Raw genomic sequence first — 23,951 nt, 5'->3', positions numbered from 1 at the left:
AGGAGGCTGATTTAAAGGCTGTGGAAATAGAAATGCTGACAGGGGCATCCATCACTCCGGAGGCAAGAAGGGCCAGGAGGGCAGGCGGAGGAAGCAGCAGGTAGTCACTTATTGCTCATTAATATTACGTACTGCAGCTGGGGGACCCCCATTTCAAAGGGAGCTCCGAGCGGCCTCAGCAGCAGTTAACGGCTCAACAACTTTTTAAACAGCTGGGGAAGTGATCCAGAAGCACTTGGAGATGGAGGGGGTAGTCGATTTCAAATCATCATGAAATTTCTTCATGTTTAAATAATCCCTGCAGCAGGAGTAGACAGAGGGTCTAGAAAAAGGCATTTTCACATTCATCTCTCTCTTATGACGAGCATTTCTTATAAGAAGGAAGCTTTAGCTTATACCTACAGGGGTCTATGAGAAGAAAAAGCCGCTGTTGGAGAAGAGATAATAATCCTGTGCTTCTTTCTAGAGGGTGGTTTTATGAGAAAATCCACAATTTTATAATGAGGACGTTTGATGTGGAAAAATGGAACATGCAGAAGGTAAGACTAGTGATCTTGTTCACAGGGGCTTCCAGGCCATCAAGATGCCCTCCAGCCTGAAGCAGGAAACCAACAATGGTTTGACCAAAGTGGAGGAAACTTCAGAAGCACTGATAAAAACTGGGCACATCATGTGAGGCTCAATACATCCATTTAACGTGCCCATTCGCTTTTCTTTTTTTGGGTGTTTGTCTGGCTAAACCTGGACATTTGGATTAAGACTGTAAGATTGAACTTGAGATATCTGTCCTGTTGTAAGCCCCCTCCTCCCGTCCTCACCCCATCCTTGGCATCCATGCTGAACTGGCTGGCTAAAATGAAAGTGGACACTGATTCAGCTGGGGCTGGGAGCTGGCATCGGACTGAGAGCCAGCAAGTTACTTTCTAAATGCAGCAGAAACCACAAGTAATCGAAGAAGGTAAGAGCAAGCCATATTTCACCATGTGAACCAGGGAAGCAGAGTTAGCTAGTATTCAAGGAGGGAGAAGAATGAAGGAGATGCCTAAAGAGAGATAAACATGAGCTGGAGAATTAAGAAGGCTTCTCGATTCTGCATTTTCATCCTTAGGTTCCAGGAGCTCTCTCTCCATTCTTTTCTTTTCCTTTGCTTACGCTAGTGTGAGTTGGTTCCTATTACTTGTTACCAAAGAGTTCTAACGAATACATCAACTTCCGACTTGATGCATGAGAAGTCACATCAAGACCTCTCTCTTTTTTTTTTTTTAAAGATTTTTTAATTTATTTATTTGACAGAGAGAGAGACAGCGAGAGAGGGAACCACAAGCAGGGGGAGTGGGAGAGGGAGAAGCAGGCTTCCCGTGGAGCAGGGAGCCCGATGCGGGGCTCGATCCCAGGACCCTGGGATCATGACCTGAGCCGAAGGCAGACGCTTAACAACTGAGCCACCCAGGCGCCCCTCTTTTTTTAATTTATTTGAGAGTGAGAGCACAAGCGAGGGAGAGAGAGAGAAGCAGACTTCCTGCTGAGCAGGGAGCACAATGCAGGACTCGACCCCAGGACCCCGGGATCATGACCTGAGCTGAAGGCAGACGCTTGACTGAGCCACCCAGGCACCTCAAGACCTCTCTTTATTCTTACAGACCATTAGTCTGATGGAGAACCCCTGGAATTTCTGGGTGGTGGACATGCAGTGGATGCCAGCAAACTTGGAACAGCTAAAATGGACCAAAATAATCTGGTCTTTCACAGGAACTCTGCAAGGAAACTGCCCAAGGCTAAGACCATATGTGATCACCATTTTCCACCTTGCGTCTGGCACAGAGGACAAACCCGCCATAAACGTGTGCTGAAGTAGAAAACGGGCCCAGGACAAAGCTACGCTTCTTGAGTATGGATTTGGAATTTATAAACTTGGGTGACATGCTGAATTGTTTTCTATAGTTTTGCCTATCTTTGGGTCATTTTAAAGCATAAACACCATTGTGAGGAAGCCCAAGAAGCCTGAGAGGGGCTCTCGGGTGCCCAGTTTCACCTGGGCAGTGGTTATGTTAACTTTGTGATGATTCACTGAGCTATCTACCTACTTACGATTTAAGAACTCTTCAGCACGTGTTATACTTTTAAAAAGCATAGCAATTTTGAAGTAAGAAACAAGTTCCTAGCCAAGTAGAGGAATGGGGAGGCTCATCACAGGTAGGAGCTCCTCAGGTGCTCACTGGACAGACTGCTCTTCAAATTGACCCCAAATCCCTAGAGCCACCTACTAAGAATTCTAGTTTAACACTCAGTTCTTGCAAGAAGAAAGCAGGCTTTAGAGAAAACATCCCATTACTAATCAGGGCATAGCCTATTTTGACCTCATTGAGAAAGCAGAAAGATCAACGGAAATGACCCTGCGCAGTTTTCACGGATCTCTCAGTCAGTATTTGCCTCTCAGGCTCTATCTGCAAATCACCATGGTTGGTTTTTTTTGTTTGTTTTTTCTAGATCTGTATCAAAAGAGCACCATTAATGTTACACTGACCAGGGATGATTTCTTTCCGGTAAAATTTCAATTTATTAACATGTGAAATAGGGCTGTCTAAGCCTTCCGTCTTGTAAGCTTTTATTTAGTAACTTGGTTCTAACAGAAGGAGAAACTTTGCTCTCTGTGTTGATGATGCAGTTTTGCTATTGTTATGCTACAAATGGGCTTAGGAATTAAGAAGTTAGTGTATCAGTTGGCTTGTACTTCACCCAGCTCAACCCCTCATGTTCTTCCTGGGAAGATGGAACCTTCCAGAGCTAAGAAGGAGATGAACCTCAAAGAAACAAATTTGTCACCACATGATGCAGCCATTCTTCTTGTCCAGGATAGTCTCTTTCCACAGTTGACTTGAGCTCTCCACTGTGTTTTCTTTAACATGGTACAACCTTAGACTACCTTATGGATGAGGGGATGTGGTGGGACAACTTCACAGGCAGCAAAGGCTGTGAAAGAGTGACTGGCAGAATGGCTAAAATTAACAAGTCAGGAAATAACAGATGTTAGCGAGGATGTGGAGAAAGAGGAACCCTCTTACACTGTTGGTGGGAATGCAAGCTGGTGCAGCCACTCTGGAAAACGGTATGGAGGTTCCTCAAAAAAGTTAAAAATAGAGCTACCCTAAAACCCAGCAATTATACTACTAGGTATTTACCCAAAGGATACAAACATAGTGTGATCTGAAGGGGCACTTGCACCCCATTTATAGCAGCAATGTCCACAATAGCTAAACTATGAAAAGAGCCCAGACGTCCATCGACAGATGAATGGATAAAGATGTGGTACATATATACAATGGAATATTACCAAGCTATCAAAAAGAATGAAATCTTGCCACTTGCGATGATGTGGATGGAACCAGAGGGTATTATTCTAAGCAAAATAAGTCAGTCCGAGAAAGACAAATACGGTATGATTTCATTCATATGTGGAATTTAAGAAACAAAACAGAGGATCATAAGGGAAGTGAAATAAAAAGCCAAAAACAGAGAGGGAGGCAAACCATAAGAGACTCTTAACTCTAGGGAACAAACTGAGGATTGCTGGAGGGGAGGTACTGGGGTAACTGGGTGATGGGAGATTAAGGAGGGCACTTGAACTAATGAGCACTGGGTGTTATATGCAACTGATGAATCACTAAACTCTACCTCTGGAACTAATAATACAGTATGTGTTAATTAAATTGGAATTTAGGTAAAAAATTTTTAAAAAGGTGACTGGAAGAGGGAGAGCCACGGGGGACAAGTAATAACTTTCTGGCCATCCAGGAATAGGAAAGAGAAGCATGAAAGAGATTCTGAGCTTCAGCATAATCACTAGACTCCTCCACATCCAGAAGAATTAGAACTTCCACTAGCACAGAACTGTGTGTTTAAAAACACCCAGAAGGGTGATGTGGTCCATCTATAGCGCATGGCCAGGCACAAGCAATTGAACACTGTTTGGAGAAATGGATTGGCGGAGCAAGCAGTCTTGGCGGTCTGACTCCCACCAGGAGTTCTCCATGCCTTCCTGTTGGATATGTGTCATTATGGAAAAGCTTTGGGCAAGAACCCAGGAGTGTTGCATGTATTTGCAGGAGTGCTAGGAACAAATAGAGTACCTAACAAGATTTCATGACTCTAATTAACCAGGAGATGTAACAGGAGGGGATGGGCTGGAGAAGACTATCAAACAAGCTCCAGCCATGGCCCTGACCCAGAGGTTGCCCTGAGGGAAGGGCTGGGATGTGAGCAAGACAGATCCAAGCTTTGCCCTCGGTCAGTGCGCTGCCACACTGGCCCAAGCTAGATTAACTCCTTTTTCTCCTTTGCCCTCCATCCTCTGGCCGGAGCAATAGGAATACCAGATTCTTGTGACTTGTAATAAAGAAAGCCCATGCACCAGAGAACCGGATTGTCGCCAGTCTCTGCAGTTCAAATATTCACTCACCCTGGCAGGGGTCATCAGCTTAATGAAAGTGACCAGTGTCATCTTGTTTCCTGACTTCAAATCCAGGATCCAGCCAAATCTAACTATTACTCGTAGCTCAAATATACCTTATACTTTCTTATCTCTTATCTTTTCTTCCATCACTTGGAAGGCCATACTCCATCTCCTCAACCCTCCTTCTTTTTTTTGAAATAGTTCTCATCCATTAGTGATTAACTCAAATATGCCACCTTTTGGATAAAAATTTCCCTGCCAAAATAGCATTTCTTCTGTCCGCGAGAACAGTAGCACTCACATACTAGACCCATTATGGAGCATGCAGCTTGCTGATAGTATTATTTAGTCCTCAAAATAACCGTGACACTATCTTTAGGCACACTTTACAAGTGAGGAAACCGAAGCACAGAGAGTTTAGGTCACTTTTCCACGGTCACTCAGCTAGGAAGTGGTTCTGCTGATTGATTATAAATATGCTACATATTAGCATTATGCTATGAGGAAAGGAAACTAGATTCTTTAATAAGGCTTTAAAAAATAAACTGATTAATATATTGGGATTGAAATCTTCTGGGTAATGGATACAGAATTACTAATTTTCACACCTTTCCTACGTCCAAATCTGGTCAAAAGTATAAGGCTTGAACTTTAATTTCAGGAAGTGGGCATGGTGGAAGTGTGTTGGAGACCGTTCTTTCAGGATCAAATCCAATGACTGTGTCTGAGCCCTGCCCCTCTCACCTGATGCCCGTTCCACTCATTCAGGGTCAAAATGGTCGGCACTATAAATAGTCTTTGCACATTACACAGAAGGCAGATCTACCCCACTTACTGTGGATTTACCTGAGCCCCTGGACTTGAATACCACAGTTGGGGATGTGCACATTCTTCTAGAGATAGGTTTCATGATGTCTGCCAGATTCCCCAAGGTGTCTATAAATTACAAATATTAAGAATGGCTGCCACTGTTTGAGAGGCACCATAGAGGCAGAGTAGCTCCATGACTATGGGGGCAGAAGGAGCATTTCTGAAAAGATGAGAACCTGTGGTGGGATACAATACTGTTTGCTGGATACAAATAAAATTATTCCTTTTAGGGAGGGTGGGCTTCATGAGAGAGATTGTGCCTACACGTCGATGGCACCATTGTCCTTACAGTGTTAAAGCGGTTGGGAACTCAAGACACTTGCCCATTCCCAACCCCCCATCCCCAGCACTTGACAGTTTAGGAATCTAAGACTAAGATTAATAGAGTGACTCATCCAAAGCCACGAAGTTCAGGGCTGGGATCAACTAGAGTCCAGTGCTCATTCTCTTTCATGATCCCTCCCCCTTATTTCACAGAGAGAGCATCCTATTAAAATGTTGGCTTACAAGCAAGAGTCCACACAAAAACCCTACATCCACGCATGGTAGCAATGCTTTGTCATCTGGCTCCAGTGAATTCTAACACTTTCTCTTGTTTCCTTTCTACCCCAAATACCTCTGATTGCCACCCTCAGGACACCAGCAGGTAGAAAATGGTGTAAGTAGGAGAATTTACACACTGTGTATCTCATTTGAACCTCAAAACAACTGTACAGATGCAAAAAAAAAAAAAAAGATAATCCTCATTATCCCCATATCAATACCTTAGTTTTAGGATAGTAGATATGGGGACCAAGGTCTTTGGGAGATCCAAAATGCAGGAAACATCCCCCTCCATTAATTGACCAGATATATTTATGGTATATTCTGCAGAGCAATTATAGAGACAGATGAATATTATTTCCATAACCATCTCTTCTGCCCAATGTATCTGAAAGCATGGAGAAGTTTTGCTCTTGACCGGGAGAAAACTGACGTGCGGAGAGCAGGTGATTTGTCCTTGCCCACATAAAAAGTAAGAATTTCTATTAAAGAGAACTATCACTCGATAGTGTAAAAATGTCTCTCCTAGTAAGGCGTTCATCTTAACAAAATGTTACCATCACATGAAACAGCATATGTAATTCATAGATTTTTTATAGGAGTTTCTATACGTGCAAAGTAATATCTGATAGAATTTTCCCCCTTTTTAAAAAATAAAGAACTTTAAGAGCAGTGGGAGGGTTTTAATGATTATATAGACTAGGCTTCCTATCGTCTTCAACCAAGAATATGCTCCATTTCCTAGTTGCTTGCCCTCTAAAAAATTCCATTTCTTAAGAAATCCAAGATACTTTAAGATCTAAAATAATGCTGAGTTTCAATCATTAGGAAATTACTTCTTCTCCTTATGAGAATTTTACTCTGGTAAACATCTCTTCTCAGAACTCTTCTTAAAGATCACTATCTTAATTAAGCTGAACAAAGAAATTGATGGCAGGTTGCATGCATTTTGCCCTTGGGATACTTCACCATTTTGAAGGAACCCCAGGGCAAACCTTGTGTGAAAAGGTTAGAATTGAAGGAAAATTTACAAGTAATCAGTCTAATCTACTCTGGGAAGGACTCCGATTTACAACGCATCTGACGGAAAACCAAGCCGTATCTATTAGAATACGACCAATGCCAGGGAGCTCACTACCTCACAATGGTTTACACCTTTGTTCAGCAATTCTTATCATTTTATAGTTCTGATTTTGAATAAAAAATCTCCCTACTCTTAAGGTTGGCCCACATCTGACTTCTGAAGTGACACAAAGTCTCTTCCTTTATCACATGTCAAATCTGAAGACTTGATTCCTTGCTTCAAGCTTTTGTTCTTCATATAAAACACCCTTAGTTTCTTTCCTTGGTCTTTGTATGCCTGGGGTTGAGATCCATCAATATCATCCTTCCCGAAGAAAGTCATTCTCCTCTCAATCTATTATAATTTACTAATCTCCTTTTTAAAAGGGGCACCTCAACATTTATGCATCTTTGGTAACTTTCCAAAGTTGCTGCTGAGAAATGCCCTTGCTTTATAACTAGTCACTGTGCTTTTTTTCAGGGACATTAGGTCTGTTCTCTGAGGACCTACCTTTGCCAAGGTCTCATCATCCAGGTGATTCTTCTGAATCACATGTTGAAGTGCAAAATAAATTTTTTCCTGAAGCTTCTGGACCTTCCTTGGTTCTATCAGCCAGGCTCGGTCTGACAAAGGAAAAGAATTAGGTAAGAAGGGTAGGGAATGTAAGCTTTCACCTGCATATATAAGTGCTGAGTTTCAGACCCATTTCAATCACTTAGTTTTAGTTTGCTTCTGAAGACATATAGTTATTTACATAAAACACAAATATTTTATAAGAAATACCTGGATGACAGTAATGCTGGATACACACTGACCCCAGGAAAGGAGGATGGAGGGAAGGGCTCAATGGTTCTAATAAACATAGCGTGTTTCATATTATCTGTGACAATTTACATCTCTCTCTTTTTTTTGGACATATACTTAGATTCTTTCAACGTAGAAGTTAATGACTTGTGAAGAAAATGAATTATAGAAGAAAATCTATCACACAGGAATATTTTTGGTATTCAGGATCCCCCTTCCCATAAGCTAAGCTATAATGCAAAGCATAAACATGAATCAATTTCAAAAATTTAATCCTGTGTGCTCTTTTTGTACGTGGAATTTTTAAGTGGTGGATAGGATAATCCCTCCTTTCCTTTCTCCTATCCTACATTCTTTTCTTTTTTCCTTCCTATATCCCTCTCTTCACCACCCCCTTCCTTCCTTTCTTCCTAGAAGCTTTATACACTATGGTGATAAAATGCAGCCCAGCATCAATGCCTCAGGTTGGTGCTTCCATGAAGAGACATCTAGAGTCTCCAAATGCTGAACAAATACTCATGGAAAAGAACTTGGAAATGGTCCATCTGAACACAGTTCAGGTCAGGTGAGAAACTCAATTCTGTAATCCTAGACAGGGCAAGGACAAGTCTAGCCACCAGTTAAGCAAAACCCTTATGTAAGTGAGCACAAAAGCCTTCAGTGACAATTGTCAATCAGAATAAATTAGGTTTCCCTCCCTCTCTGTTCCCTAAACTATCTGGAGCTGAACAGACAGTGGCTTTTATGACAAGAACTGGGGGAGGGTGGGGTCTGGCATGAATAGAGCCGGCAGAGGCTGGACATCTGTCTTTCCTCTCTTTTTTGAATATGACACTAGGCCAGGGTGGCAAATGAGCTATTTGGAGCTGCAGAAGCCCCTGAGTGTGGGTCTGCTACCAGGGCTGGAAGATTCTCTGCTAGGTAGACTAAGCCAAATGTCATGCTTCCAAACTCAGCTCAATTTGATGGCTACAGTACGTTCTTTTCAGAAAAAGGCTCACAGCTCAGCTGATTTCTGATCCATAAACAACAGGCTTACCTTAAGTCTGGGGCAGTTATCTTCATGGATTGTTTAGGTTAGATATACCATGTCTTCAGTATTTGCTTCTAGGCATTTATGGACTTAACCATAGACATACCTAACAAGGACAGTACATTTTGCAACACTTTCTTTGAGCAAGCAGGAACCAGAATGGAACTGCTTCCCTCATCACAGACCCACAGGCTTAGAACGAGTCTTCTATTTAACTATTTTCCATGAAAACAGTCAAATGCAATGAGAAAATGGTGGGAGGAAAAGTATTTGGCATGTGGTTTCTATCAGAAATAACTATTTCTTGTCACTTCTCCCATTTATCTTTGTGCTTCCAGGCCTGGGAAATTTTGTAGGGTTCAAAACAAAACAAAAAACAAAAAAGGCCTAGAGGAACAACTTGATTGTAGACAGAGCCCCAGAAAAAACTGTTGGTAATAGCATGCCAAGTGATAATTTCCATTTTTGATAATGTGGTTAAATAAAAAACAGAAGCAAATTTGAAGATCTTCACAAAATTTAAAAATAAATAGTTAAGGTAAAGCCTCACTGATAAAGAGTGTAGAGGCTGAGGGGCACCTGGGTGGCTCAGTTGGTTAAGCGTCCGACTCTTGATTTCAGCTCAGGTCATGATCTCAGAGTCTTGAGATCAAGCCCCACGTCAGGCTCTGTGCCCAGCATGGAGCCTGCTTACGATTCTCTCTCAAAATAAAATAAAATAAAAGTGTAGAGACTGGTATTATTGGTAGATACAGCTGCAATGACATGTCAATGTGTGCAGTCACAGGTAAGATTAATTTCTTCCAGCCCCACTGAAAACTGTGTTAGGATGTAAGAAGAGCTCTCTTCTCTAAGATGAATTTTATAGAAAGAATGAGTCTCTTGGCCATAAAAATTATTAGGAATGTGTTCCAATAGGGAACTGTAAATGACACTGGCAATCCCTTCACCCAAAAATCTAACCGAGCAGACAGCTGAGTGACTCTGAGTTCTCATTCTGGTTGAAGAAGGAGCCAAGTACTTATTAAGATTCTAGATATTTTCGAGCTGCTATATATTTTAAATAGCATTTCAATTGCTATGGTTCTATTTGATCTATAAACATCACACCTTACTTTCTTTGAAAATTTTGGTATTTTATTACATTTTAGATCTAAACATGATCTTTATTTTTTTTGTCTAAGATTTATTTATTTTAGAGAGAGTGGGGCAGGGAGGGGCAGAGGGAGAGAATTGTAAGCAGACTCTGAGCTGAGCGCAGAGCCCGACGTGGGGCTCAATCTCAGGACCTGGAGATCATGACCTGAACCGAAATCAAGAGTCGGATGCTTAACCAACTGAGCCACCCAGGCGCCCCATGATCTTTAATGAAGTCCAAACCTATTACTTTATAGATGAGGAGACTGAAGCTCAGGAGGGGCAGGGACAAGTGTTTAAAGTCACAGAGATAAATGATGACAGATCCCCGGATGGGAATGTCGGCTGCTACATCAGAGATTCTTCCTTTGCAGTCTTTAGTTGGAGTCATTTTTCCCTCTGCTGTTCTCACCTCCTTTCAAAGCCCCCAATATTGCTAATTTTGGTGGAAAAGCCAACAAAAGAGGTATTTAAAGAGGAGAGGGTGTACATGTTATTTCCTTTTGTCCTCACACTGGATCTTTCATTTAAATATATTTCTACTAAGTCTCACCTTACTGGACATTTGTTTTTGATGTCCTTTATTCTTAAAATTGAAACAGGACTTTGCTATAACTCAGGCTGCCATCCATCCTCATTAATCTGTTAAGGAATACTTTTGCTTATCTGAATCTGGAGTGACCCTTACCACACACCCTTCTCTTCCTTGTGGGGCAAAATGGCTCATATTTTAATTAATTTAAGGCTACTTTCCTTTGAATTGTCCAAAAATATCACAAGCTTGCTAAAGAAAATTTAAATTTCTCCTGAGGACGTAGGCTTGGGTAGGTGTAATCTATGTTAAAGATAGAAAAACTTTTTTTTTTTTTTTTTTTTTTTTTAAAGACAGGACCTCAGACCTCCTTACCTGGAGATATCAGAACAGCAGATGAGAACAAAGCAATCTCCTCCTCAGTCAGCTGCAAGGAACATAAATTCTTTGCAAAGTCAAATGCTTCATTCACCAGGTCATCAGAACCTATAAAAGAAGGCAAATTAAATGAGAATACTTGAATGGAATGGGGCAATAGTAAGAAAAGCCCCATAATCCAAAGGGCATTCAGGGATTTAAACACTAGGCAAAAATATTTCCAAGTTCCTAATGATTACAGAATGAGGAAATTGGGCAACAATCTCGATCAAGTACTAAAAGTTAACATTACCAATGAGGGGCCAATGGGAATGGTGTGTGCCCACTGTAATATTCAGCTGGGATATATATACTAAATCTAATCTTGTAAGTTTGAAATTAGTTCCAACTAAAAAAAATTAAATAAGTGATCTGGGGATCCTTCAGTAGAGAGACAGCATTCAGAGAAAACTGAAAACATGATGCCTAAGGGGCTAAGGGCCATCAGTCTTAGTGGCCCTGGAACCTGGCAGCATAGAACGCCCAGAGGCCTCAAACTGAGATGTTCAAAGCTTCTTATAGAACAAAGAGGAGGTAGCTTTCAAGTTGGTAACTTCCCTGAAAATCTTACGGAGGGGTAGGCATTCATTTATTTTTACCTTCTCCTGGATGCCTTGTAGGTCAGTTGCTTAGCAATGGTGAATTTTGGCAAAAGAATGCTTCATCCCTACACACTGATCCTCAGTAAATGTTTATTTTATGAGGCTGGAAATATACCCAAGTTGCTTGCCAAGGCTTTTCCTCCTTTCTTGAAAATCGAGCCTTGTAGACGACATGGATGTGTATCAGCTGCAGGAGGGAAACAGTACCAGCCGGACGGACTTGCTTTTTGGCCGCTGTATCAACTGACGGCACAGAAGGTGAAAGGGCATGGCCTTCTGTGGGGTCCGGGGGCCAGGGATGGAGCAAATGGCACTGCCAGTCGTTAAAGCCTTTCCTGGCATTGGCCCATCTATGCTCCTGTTCTTACCTGCACCGCGTACTGCTGCCTGGATGTGAATGATACCCAACACTTCCAAAGACTGACTCTGTGTGTGCCCACCCACAGGAATGGTCTGGGGATCCTTTGGGGGCAGGTCGGCACCCACTCTCCCTGTGCTCCCAGAACGTCATCAATTAACGGGAAGAAAGTCACTGCTGTGGGTGAGAAGCAAGTGAAGGAGCTCTTCTTCTCATTAAATATCTTAACTAATGATTGTACATTTACAGAAGACCCTTGAGAGATCACCCATGGACCACCACTGGTCTACCTAATATACTCTGTGAGGCAGTAAGCTAGAAGGGAAAATAAAAGCTGATCTTACAATGAATAATCTAGAATGTATCTCAGTTCTTTCAGAACCAGTCTTCGTTGATTTCTGAATGAGGTATGGTTGATCTCAATGGGGTCTCTGGTTCTCTCCCGCCTTTCACACTAGGATACACAACTGTAAGATCTGAAGGTTTAGATAAAACACTGGAGGCCCACCTAGTCCAGCCCTTATCAAATGAGATGCTAGTTCACATTCAAGAATCAAAGCATTCCATTTACCAACTTCGATCTGAGTGGAGAAACTGATGGCAGCTAAGAAAATTGTGTCACCATCAAAGGTAAACTCACCTAAGGCCTTGAACATCTGCATTCCTCCATATTTTCCTTCAAACAGAACAGTGTTGTTTAATGGGTTGAAGGCACGGCACATTCTCACTAAAACCACTTCCAAGCAACCTGTGAATAAAAAAATAAAGAAAATATGTATATACATGCAATAATAAAGAAGTTATTATTATACAAAGGCCACGAGACTTCAAAAAAACAAAACAAAACCTTGAAAACACACACACACACACACACGCAGACACACAGATGCACCCATTCAGAAATACCTCAAGATTCCTTCCCGAGTAAAAAATAAAGCTCTCTTCGTGCTTGTGTGAGGAATTAAAGATAACATAGACTGTAAAGGTGGCTAAAATGGAGGGCAGCAACTACATGTTTTTTGGGAAGCATACATATTTTTCTTTTTTTGACTAATATTAAAGGTAGTTCCAACTCGTGAATTCACAAGGAGCTTTGAAGCAGGCAAGTCCAGCCTGTTCACTTTTGTAGAAGTTTTGCTCTCGGCCACACGTGCTCCCTGCCTCGGTTTCTACCATAGTCCTTGCATATTTCAGCACAGGATGACTTTACATAGGGACTCCTTCAGGGTGTTTCTGGAGGGCACCGCTGACATCTGATGTCTTTGAAATGAAGTTTTCTCGGTCAAATGAGTTTTGGCAAAATGCTGAATATGATCTCACTTCGGAGAGTTATAATCAACATTGACAGGTCAAAGGCTTGGGGAAGCCTCAACATGAAGGAACTTGTTCAACCTTGCTGCTAGCATTTCTCTGACTTCCCTGTTAGCCCAGAGAGGCCAGGACCTTTGTCTGCAGACATACGTACCTGTGGTTACTTTATTCACTATTATGTCTCCAGGACCTAGAAAAGTTCCTGGCACCTAGTAGGTGCTTACTAAATATCTATTTTATTTTTATTTTTAAAAGATTTATTTATTTATTTGAGAGAGAGGAAGAGAGTGCATGAGTGGGGGGAGGGGCAGAGGGAGAATCTCAAGCAGACTCCCTGCTGAGTGCGGAGCCCTACATGCTGCTCCATCTCACGACCCATGAGACCGTGACCTGAGCTGAAACCGAGAGTCAGATACTTACCTGACTGAGCCACCCAGGCGCCCCTAAATATTTACTGAATTAGTTGCTGCCTTTGTTTTGCCCTCTGAACATTTACTGATGTTCTGAGGAACCACCATACGGGGATTTGACTACGCCCATGGTGTTCGCCAGGGTATCTGTGGTGCCTTTCTTATGTTGCCACTTAATATTTAGGTTTGTGTCTTATTTTCTTTGCTGATTTCTCTTTGCTTTCCCTCCTATGTCACCTAGCAGAGGGGCTCCCACATAGAAGGGGATTTGTACATCTTAATTAAAACCGTGCTTTTCTGACAAAAACAATAACAGGTACCATTTATTGAGTATTTATAAGGTGGAAGGCACTTTCCTTGGCCCCTTACATTCGTTGTTTTATTTGCTCCTCACAATACCATTTCAGGTGAGTTTTATTAGCTCCCCCCTTTTTTTTAACGGGTGAGTTCCGGGAGGCTTAAGGAGGTTAAGTACCCTGCCCTTCATACTAGAGTCAACATTTTTACAGCAGGCAGAGATGTCAGGAGAGTATATGGTGCGGTGGTTCTCCAGTGGCAATCTATGGACTGGTTGTATCTGAGACTTAGAAATACGGTGACCTGGGTTCCCTTCTAGAAGATTCCGATCCATGGGCTTCGGACGATGCCTACGACTCAGAACCATCAGTAAGCCCCTCCGATGCTGCCAATGCAATTATAAGTCTGGAATCCATCATTGCTACTCCATCGCTTTATTTTGCAAATGAGGGAACTGCCATCTAGAGAGGTGAGCGCAAGGTCACATATCAAATATGGCAGATTTTTTTTTTTTTCCCCAAAGAGAGTCACAAAAGTATCTCCATCCCACATGCTTTTCAAGAGCCTTACCACTCCCTCATCAAGAAGGAGGATCCACATCTCCTACCCTAGAGTCCAGGTGGGCTGACATGCTGCCTTGACTAATAGGGAGGGGTAGAAATAACACAGCTAAGCCAGGAAAATGCTCTGCACTCTGGCTTTGTTCTCTTGGAGGGCTAGCTTTTGAAACCTAGCAAGCATGCTATGAGAGGCTGTGGAGAGGCTGACGTGCATGGATAGGAGCTGGGCTGCCGCCCAGAGCCTTGGCTGAACTCGGGACTCAACCAGCACACACTGCCAGCCATGTGAGGGGGTCCTGCTGCCCTCAGTCAAGTCGCCTCAGTGACCCCCACATGGAGCAAAAGACAAGCCATCCCTTGCTGAGCCCCACTCACAATGTAGTTTTGGGAGCAAAGTCAGTGATGATTGTTGTTAGAACTAGGCTTCGGGGTCATTTGTACCCAGCAACAGATAACTGATAGACCAAGTTCATGTTCGAGTCAAGGTTTGTTTCATCTTTAATCATGTGGTAAAGCAGCGCAGCAACTTCTAACTATTCTTCCTGGCCCAAGTTCAAATGGCAGCTTTGCCACATATTGGCTTTGTGATACTGAACGAAGCCCTTCACCTCTCTGAATCTTCCCGTCCTCCCATAAGATGGAAATAATACCAATGTCACCAGACTACATGAGATGGCGTGAGCAAACATGAACATATATAAAGTATGTTATGACACACACAAGTCTATATAATCATTACCATGGCCCAGGTCCATGGAGCTTAACAAACACCATGATGGTTCTTATTTTCTATTTTCAAAGGCGGGCGGGGGTCAAGAAAGAAAATTTGTTTCCTGTTTGGGTAATAGCATCTGCGAAGTCACTCATGCACAGACTTTCCTAAGTGACTGTGTGTGAGTCAGAGAGCATGTGTGAGAGAAGCGGAGGGGAAGATTAGAGCTCAGGGAGTTTCTCCGGGTATACACTGGCTGCAGGCTATCCTCATTAAAGTGATGGGAAATGACCTCAGAGGCAGCGTGCTGCTGGCCTGGATGTTTCCCCCCAACAGAAGGCAAGTAGCGCATTTCAGAGCCAGCTCAGCATTTCAGCCACCTTGACACGCTAATTACTCGCACTGCCTGTCAGGCTGGGTATCTCAACCTCCGCAACTAACAGCTCTACTTTCAATAAGCAAAATTGTATTTGACTTCAAAGGGGAACTGAATGAGTATCAGGGCGTTTTTATTACCAAGAGTTTCCTCTGGGAGTTGGCGGACAGTGTGGGTGGTAAAAATGAACCACATATTGGAAGGACGATTTTCCAGAACCAACACTGAGGGAAGGGTTGACCACATCCCGGTCTCCAACAGGCCCCCCATGAATCCTCTCCTTGCTTACCTGACTTCAGAAGTAGAATTTGATCATTTTGACAGAGCTCCATGAAGCCCGTTATCCGCTTGGCGAACTCTACCACGTACTGGATAGCGTGCGTGATCTGGATGGCGCATTGCTGCCATAGTGCTTCCCTGGACTTCAAGAGAGAAAACACAGAATGTACACACGGAGCAAAGAACAACGTGGAGAGTCCATGAAATAGGGTTTCCCTACGGTGCTTACCCAAGGCCAGAATGTACCCAGTTCCTTTAAAAGAGGTAGACGATATTTCCTAACACATTCTTTGGACCTGTTCGAACCTTGATACACCACAATTGTCATACAATGTACTGAGACTAAAACAATGGAAGCATTGAAATAACATGTAAAGATAGAACTTTATAGTTTCTTTGCTCTTCTCCCCTCCTCTTCCCCTAAACAAGCTCAAGCTCTTAGTCCGTTTTGGGAAAATAAACTCTCGCACTGAGGAGCAGTAATTTCGTTCCCAGGCTTTGATCAGGTCATGTTCATGGGCACCTAAATGAACACTAAACTTGTAAGATTTTTACATTGTGTTCTTTTTCCAGAACTTACGGAGAGTGCTGTTTGGTATAAAAAGAATTTCATGGGGAAAGACCTCAAATCAAATCACTCTCAAGTAATTTAGAATCTCTGAAATGTATTTTGATCCTTGCATTATTTTCCTTGGAACAGGAAACATCCAAGTGTGTGAATTCTGCTTTTTATTGATCATAACAATAATCATTTTTCTCATTTATGTAAGAGGGGTAAGATTTAATTGTCCCAGTGGAGAAAAATCAATATGTTATAATCATGCATTTATTCATTTACATATTTTTTTTTGTCTCATTTATATAAGAGGGGTAAGATTTAATTGTCTCATTTATATAAGAGGGGTAAGATTTAATTGTCCCAGTGGAGAAAAATCAATATGTTATAATCATACATTTATTCATTTACATATTTTTTTTAGATTTTATTTTTAAGTAATCTCTACACCTGACGTGGGACTCAAACTCACAATCCCGAGATCAAGATCATGATCCTGAGATCAAGCATGCTCTACTGAATGACCAAGCCAGGAGACCCGCATATGTTAAGATATAGACACATCTTTGTATTTTGTTTAAAATTTCATTTACTGGTAGATCTTGTAATTGTGGATCTCAATCCCAAAGGAAAGTATGTGACTATATAACAATAGCAAATTCCTTCTCTTAAAAACTTCTCAAATGGATACAAAGTAATAATAATAATAATAATAAATAATAATAATATGAGGTGAGTTATCCTCCTTTTTAACATTTAGGGTAAGAAAAAACATTTAGGATGCTTTATTGCATATCTTTGTAGTGTAAATTTGCAACTATTATTATTGCTACAATTTCTCAATTGTTTCTCTTCCTTGCCTGGCCCCCGGAAGCCATCATGAGAAGTCCTAAAGTCATCTGATGTGGATATAGTCTCCCTGGTCCCTCAAATAGGGCAGTGTTTTTTAATTGGGGCAGTTTTGCCTCCCAGGGAACATTTGGCAATATCTGGAGACACCTGATTGTCACAACTGTGTGAGGGGATTGCTAGTGGCCTCTGGTGGGTAGAGACCAGGGATGATGTGCAGGACAGTCCCTGCACAAAGAATTATCCAACCCCAATGTCAGTAATGCTGAGGTGTGAGAAAGCCAGAAACAGAGAAATCCCAGGAAAAACAGTCTCCTATTTTCTCAGAGTACCTTGCTTTGATACGCTTTAATTTCTTCATAGGTGTGGGTCTGCCACGCCAGCTGGTGTAGCTCCTCCATGGTGTACTGACATGTCTCCAGATGGGACTTAATGATGTTCTGTGCAATTCGATCTGTGAGAAGGAATACCAGTTTGAGGGTTTATGAATAAATTCCCGCTCTGCAAATAAACTAGCTGTTAATGTTTACTACAGGAATCCCTTTGGAGACACTCCAATTGTATTAGTGTCTTTAACACTACTATCCACCTATGTATCTCCTAACTATTGTCTTTTTTTCAATTTTCATTTTTTTTTAAAGATTTTATTTATTTGAGACAGAGAGAGAGAGAGAGAGAGAGAGAGAGAGAGAGAGCACGCGCACAGTGGGGGGAAGGACAGAGGGAGAAGCAGACTCCCCATTGAGCAGGGAGCCAGATGTGGGACTTGATCCCAGGACCCTGAGATCATGACCTGAGCTTAAGGCAGATGCTTAACCGACTGAGCCACCCAGTCGCCCCTCAATTTCCAGTCTTTTAATCAAAATTTGCTGCCTTTTTCTCCCCCTTTTGGTCACAAACCTGGGGCTTTACAAGTTGTAAAATGTTCAAATAGTTATTTTTAAAATAAATACAAATGACTATATTTCCTGCTTCTTGGCCTAGAAGACCACTAACACTCTTGACATCTGTACTCCACAGCCTTTAAAATGTTTTGAAAATCACTAGACTCCCACTGTTTATGTTAGAATGGGGGAATTTAAATATAACTCTATTGGCTTATATTTTTAAAGAGAGGATAAAACAATACTCTAAAAAGATAAGTTCTCTACAGAGGAAAGAGAAGAGAGTAGAAGGACAGGGTAGAGGCTAGATGCTCTGATATTATTTTTGTAGATTTGACTTTGGAACCATATAAATATCTTACATGATAAATAATGGGAGAGGGAATATAAATGAGATGGTATTGACTCATGAGGTGATAATTATTGAAGTTGGGTCACAGTGACCATTACATTCTCCTTTCTAATTTTTTATAAGATGAAATTTCTCTTTAAAAAGGTTAAAATGAGAAAATGATTACATTCATAAAAAAGTAGGAACAAACAAAATCAGTCTTTTGGGGCCATTCATCTCAAATGAATTGTATTTGATATTGTATCTTAAATACTGAACATTCTGGGTTTGGAGGTATGGAAGTTGAACAATAGAACCAGACATAACAGATCTCCTTAAGAACCTGCAATGAGTCCCCTAAAGTTAGACAGAGTAGGCAGGAGGTTCCCTCAAAATCCCATCAGCTATTTGAACATATGAATAGTGTGAGATCTTGGGAACCAAAGTACACAGGGATTCTGTATGGGCGGGATGAGTAGAATGAAGATGACCAAATCTTTTTTCTGTTCTTGGCTCATACAGAAATAGAATTTTTCTAGTGTTTCAGGTTATGCAATTTCAAATGCAATTTCTGTTCTAAATAGCCATATTTCATTCCTACAGGATAACGCCCAAAGTGGTGCCGAGGTACCTTCTTTTTACCTCGCTAAGCTTCTGGTATATGTGGCGTGAAATATATTGAGTTTTGGTATAGAGAATAGAAACATGTAAGCTTGTGCCTCCAATGAGCTTGCCAAATAAAAAGTCTTGTATAGCTCATTGCCTGGTACATTATAAACACTGAATAAATGCTAGCCACAGTGATCATTATTGGGACACTCTATAGGATTCGTCATCAGGGAAGCAATGTGATGTCTCCAATGGACACAAAACAGGGATATTTAATTTTGCAATCAGTGCTACTGAAGGAAGATATTTCAATATTTATTAGAGTTTTTCAATAAGAACCATTAAGTGCTAGATGTTGAAGATGCTACAAAATGCTAAATTATGATTATAGTTATGCTCTATTGGATTCAGCATTGAGCTGAATGAATTTCTAGACTCTCACTGCTCATCAAATTCTAAAATCCTTCAGAAATCCTATATTCAAAATTTTATTGAATATCCTATGTTGTAAAAAAAAAAGGGCAGGAATTACTTTATACATCATATTAAAATAGATTGGTATGTCATGGTTCATCATTTTTCAATTTCACTTGGGCAGTCTAATTACTTAGAATCTAAAAAAAACCATCTCTCTTCCTAAGTATATAATGAAAACATAAGATTTCTATGGCTTTCTAGTTTTCAAACCTTTATCTTCTTGGTATAGTCTGTGTTCATCTTCAAAGATATGCTGATTTGTCAGTAAGTTACAGGCTTCAGGGTTTACAAGCAAAACTAGAAGGGCCACTCAAAACTGCATTATGAAAAACACTTCATCTGTCCCTTTATGCCATCTCCTGGGAACTCCTGGCCAAGGTTTAAAAAATCTCTAGCAGGGGCGCCTGGGTGGCTCAGTCGTTAAGCGTCTGCCTTCGGCTCAGGTCATGATCCTGGGGTCCCGGGATCGAGCCCCACATCGGGCTCTCTGCTCTGCGGGAGGCCTGCTTCTCCCTCTCCCACTCCCCCTGCTTGTAGTCCCTCTCTTGCTGTGTCTCTCTCTGTCAAATAAATAAAATCTTTAAAAAATAAAAAAAAATAAAAAATCTCTAGCCTTCTGCCACCAAAGCTTGGGGTCCTATAGGGCGTAAGGAGAGGTGGGCATAATAAATACACAGACAGGTGAAGCAAAATTGGAAGTAAAATCCACATGCATGCTTTAGGACTCAGCTCAGAGGTCCACTCCCTGCGGAGTTTTCCCTGCTTCTCTGTGACCTCAGGTAGAGGGGTTGGCCGCTGTTACACTCCAGTCTACGTCCGACTGAGCCCTTATTCCGCTCAGACTTGCATTGTGCTTATTTGTGGGGATCCGTTTGTTCCATACCCTTCAAGGTTGTGTGTGTGCTTTTCAAGAACTGGACTGCAGAGCCCAGCATAGTGCCTTCGTATATTCATTCAACAAAAGCTATTATATGCCAGGTTAAGGTACAGACTTTTTTTAAAAACGACATGGTCTTTTTTTAAAGGGTCTTACAGTCTCATATATCATATCATATCAGATATCATATCATGACATACTAAATGCCCTTGAGTTATTGTGGGAGCCCAAAGAAGAACGTATCTAACTCAGTCTGGGGGAGGCAGAAAGAGAACCAGAGAGAAGAAGCCTGTTGGTCTGAGTCTGAGCGGGGGCTCGTCACGTGGCGGAGAGAGAGGCACACCTCAGGTAGAGGGACTGACCTTACAAGGGCACAGACAGACAGCTATTAGGAGCTAGATAATTTCTGCTCTTTATAAGCCTCACCTTTTACAACCAATTTCCCTTTTACTGAGGGAAAGAGTGAGTGACTCTAGAGCCATTTTTATAGAGCCAGCAAATGGTGATTTGAAATCAGGGCTGTCCTTTCTGGCCAGAACTCTGTTGTGCTGGCAGCATAGAGTGTGTGGAGGGATGGGAGAAATGAGACCGGGGATGGAAACTGGCACCAGAGACCCAACAGCTGAGCAAGCCAGGCCGAGGAACATGGGTCTTTTATCGTTTGGGAGCTGGGAGGGGGGCTGTGGAGCTGGAGAGTGACCCAGTTGGGTTTTTGTTTTACAAAGGTGACCCTAGCCAGGGCAAAGAAGATGAAGGGGCATGAGGGAGTAAGCGAGATTAATCAGGCTGGGGTGTGAAGTCAAGCAAGATAGGAGGAGGCTCTGGATTCAAGACAGTTCTGAAGCGGGATGCCCAGGACCAGCATGTGTGGCAATGAGAGACAGAGAGCATTAAATATGGAAGGTGCTCAACCAATGTTGAGTTAGTAAAGGTAATACTGAAAATGTCTGCCCGTCCGTCCGTCCATCCATCCACCCACCCACCTATTCTTCCATTTTCTGGAATCCACAAAGGATTTTGGAAAGCTTATACTGTCCTGTGATAGATGATCTTAAAGCCTAAGCACTCGCCAATGGCTTTGAGGTCAAGCATGGAACGTGCACTATTATTTCCTACACCCTTGTGGCGAGAAATAAAAGGTAAACGTCTGTTTGACGTTAAGAGTTATAAATATCAACGAAGGCGAAGCAGCTGCGAGTGGCCCTTCTCCACGTTCTCCCACGAGTCTGCCATGCAAAGGTGAGCTGCAGGTCAATAAACCACAGGGTAAAGCTAGACTTGGGCCCCTGGGAGCAGGGCTTGAGGGCTCATTCTGTCCATTCGAAAGATGCACGGCCATCAGAGGAGATGGTCTGCCTGCACTGAGAGTCTGCGGTTGTGAAAAGGGGAGAAGGATTTAAGAAGAAGGGACAAAGGGAGCAACAAAGAATGCAGTATGCAAAGTTCCTGCTAGGAGCCAAAGGAACTTTCAAGAGTCCTTGCCTGGAAAAATAGAAAAGGTAATAGTACACTCAGTCCTCTCCAGGGACCGACGGCATGAGAAGTCCAGACAAAGAGACTGGGGTAAAAGAGCAGAGGATATGGAATCTTTCTGGGCAATCGCACACCCTTCATCCGTTTCCTGGACTTGGATTGCACTTGCTGGTCAGAGCCTAGTTTTCATCAGATTCTTTAACCAGCTTGGGCTGCGGACGGCACACGTCCAAGTGGGAGCCCACCGCACTGTGCTGGGATGAGGGCTTCAACGGGACTATGGCCCAGATGGCTGACAGAGGGGAAGGTCTCCTGCCCTCAGGGGCAATGTCCATGAACCCTACCCTGTTCTCCCTGAGATCAGGGATGAGGCTAGAAGTTTCTTAAGTGGCTATAAAGACGTAGCTACATTGTCTCAGGAGTTAAGACTAGGTATATGTTCAGTGAGAGAGAGGTTTGTCCAGTTCACTGAGAGTACGGGAGCTGCTTTGATAGCTAATAAAATGATGTCAAGGAACGAGAAAAACAATCTTAAATGCTCCATCTAGTCATTTCTTTTCAATCACAATGAGGTAAAATGCAAACACTGATGTTGTGAAGAAAAACTGGGTGTGTAATTACAGGTTAATGTCAAGTCCATGAGCCTTATTTTCTATTTGTTAATTTCACAAGCAACGTCTAGCTCTCGCTTTATCTCCACACCCCTCTCCCCAATAAAATTGCTGTTTTGCTTTTGGACTTTGACCCTGATACTTTTCTTGAAGGAAGGCTTGTTGGAACATAAGACTTACAACCAACTAGCAAAGTTTGTAACTCCTCGTATTAAGTGACTTTATGAGACAGAAACATCCAAGTATAAGAATACTAGAAATCTTTAAAATAATTGATACAGGGATATGTTTATGGCACAGACTGTGGCTAACAGACTGTACTTACCTCCAAACTCACTAAGTTGTATATTTAATGATATGCATAGCTTTTTGTACGCCAATCATATCCCAATAAAGAGGCTTAGAAAATAACTGATATAAAGCAAATACACTTGATCATTTTTGATGGAAAAAAAACCTAAAAAATATTGTTAAAATTGTCACACTTCCCTGGAACTCTTAGGGGTAATCTTAAATCCACTTACGATGTGGGCAATAAGAGAAAAATTAAATTTTCAAAGGGAAAGCTAGAATAAAATTGATGGTAATTCTCAACAGTGTGTGCAAAAATTATAGAACCTGGGGCTGGAACTAACCTCCTTCTTCCATTTCCAAATGGACTGTATCTAAATAATGTCAGAAGTGAACTGGCTCCCTCTTCTCTGAGACTTAAAGGACTTCCACACCCCTCCCCCATCCTCATCAATCTTCATTGTGATCTGTTGAATAAGTCTAAGAAGTCGGAAGAGAGTCCTTCCTTAACGCATTTAGAGATGGTTGAAATGTATATGATAAAGTTCACAAAGGTACATGGAGTTTTAAAGATCAGTCATATCACACAATGTAAAAATAACATTTTGAAGTAACCCTTAAAGAAATACATGAAAAATAATTTTGCGTACGTACTGATCCGCAGAGCAAAGCGAAGTTTGGAAACAAATCATCCAAATTACCTAATTCTATGCAGAAAAAAAGACTACGTGTGTATATTTCGGTGAGAAATAAGTAAACTGACAAGCAAGGTGACAATTTCTTGTTTATAACTGTAATGCTATAAAATGAGGACCAGCTTGCAGCCTCTAAAATAGCAAGTGACCTTCTGCAGCTCTGATTTCAACCACTCAGCGGGTTTTTTCCACCAAAGGGGCTTATTTTAGCTCTCACTAGACATTTCAGCAAATGGTGCTCTCCAAAGGCTGCAGCATCTCTGACATGGATTACACAGGTGGTTTCATTAGAATCCCACATCCTGGGAGCGGGGAAAGTTGAGTATATCTTTAAAAACTGCTGCTTTCCATGCTATTACCAAGAGCACCCGTGGCCCAACTGTACCAAGGCGAGAGAAAGCTGAGACCCCAGCTATATATAGCACTCGAGGGGGGTTGCATCTGAACTTCCTAATTCTTTCTCCTCCCCCTCCTTTTTTTTTTTTTCATAAGAAAGGATGGTTTCTTCTTGGTGAACTATACCCTCTGTTCATTTTCCTCCACA

General features: G+C 41.9%; 1 protein-coding gene across 1 annotated transcript in view; it reads right to left on the bottom strand.

The window, feature by feature from the left end:
• RORB (RAR related orphan receptor B) overlaps nucleotides 1-23,951 on the bottom strand; it is a 190,067-nt gene that overhangs the window by 3,958 nt on the left and 162,158 nt on the right. Inside the window, exons 5-9 of the mRNA XM_021694399.1 lie at nucleotides 17,492-17,613; nucleotides 15,765-15,897; nucleotides 12,450-12,557; nucleotides 10,808-10,918; nucleotides 7,437-7,549 (exon numbers count right to left, since the gene is read on the bottom strand). Coding sequence (XP_021550074.1) covers nucleotides 7,437-7,549; nucleotides 10,808-10,918; nucleotides 12,450-12,557; nucleotides 15,765-15,897; nucleotides 17,492-17,613 — 587 coding nt within the window. The remainder of the gene's footprint in view (nucleotides 1-7,436; nucleotides 7,550-10,807; nucleotides 10,919-12,449; nucleotides 12,558-15,764; nucleotides 15,898-17,491; nucleotides 17,614-23,951) is intronic.

This window comes from Neomonachus schauinslandi, chromosome 13 (assembly GCF_002201575.2).
Source record: "Neomonachus schauinslandi chromosome 13, ASM220157v2, whole genome shotgun sequence".
In the NCBI taxonomy this organism is placed as follows: Eukaryota; Metazoa; Chordata; class Mammalia; order Carnivora; family Phocidae; genus Neomonachus; species Neomonachus schauinslandi.
This window is presented reverse-complemented; position numbering and strand designations above follow the sequence as displayed.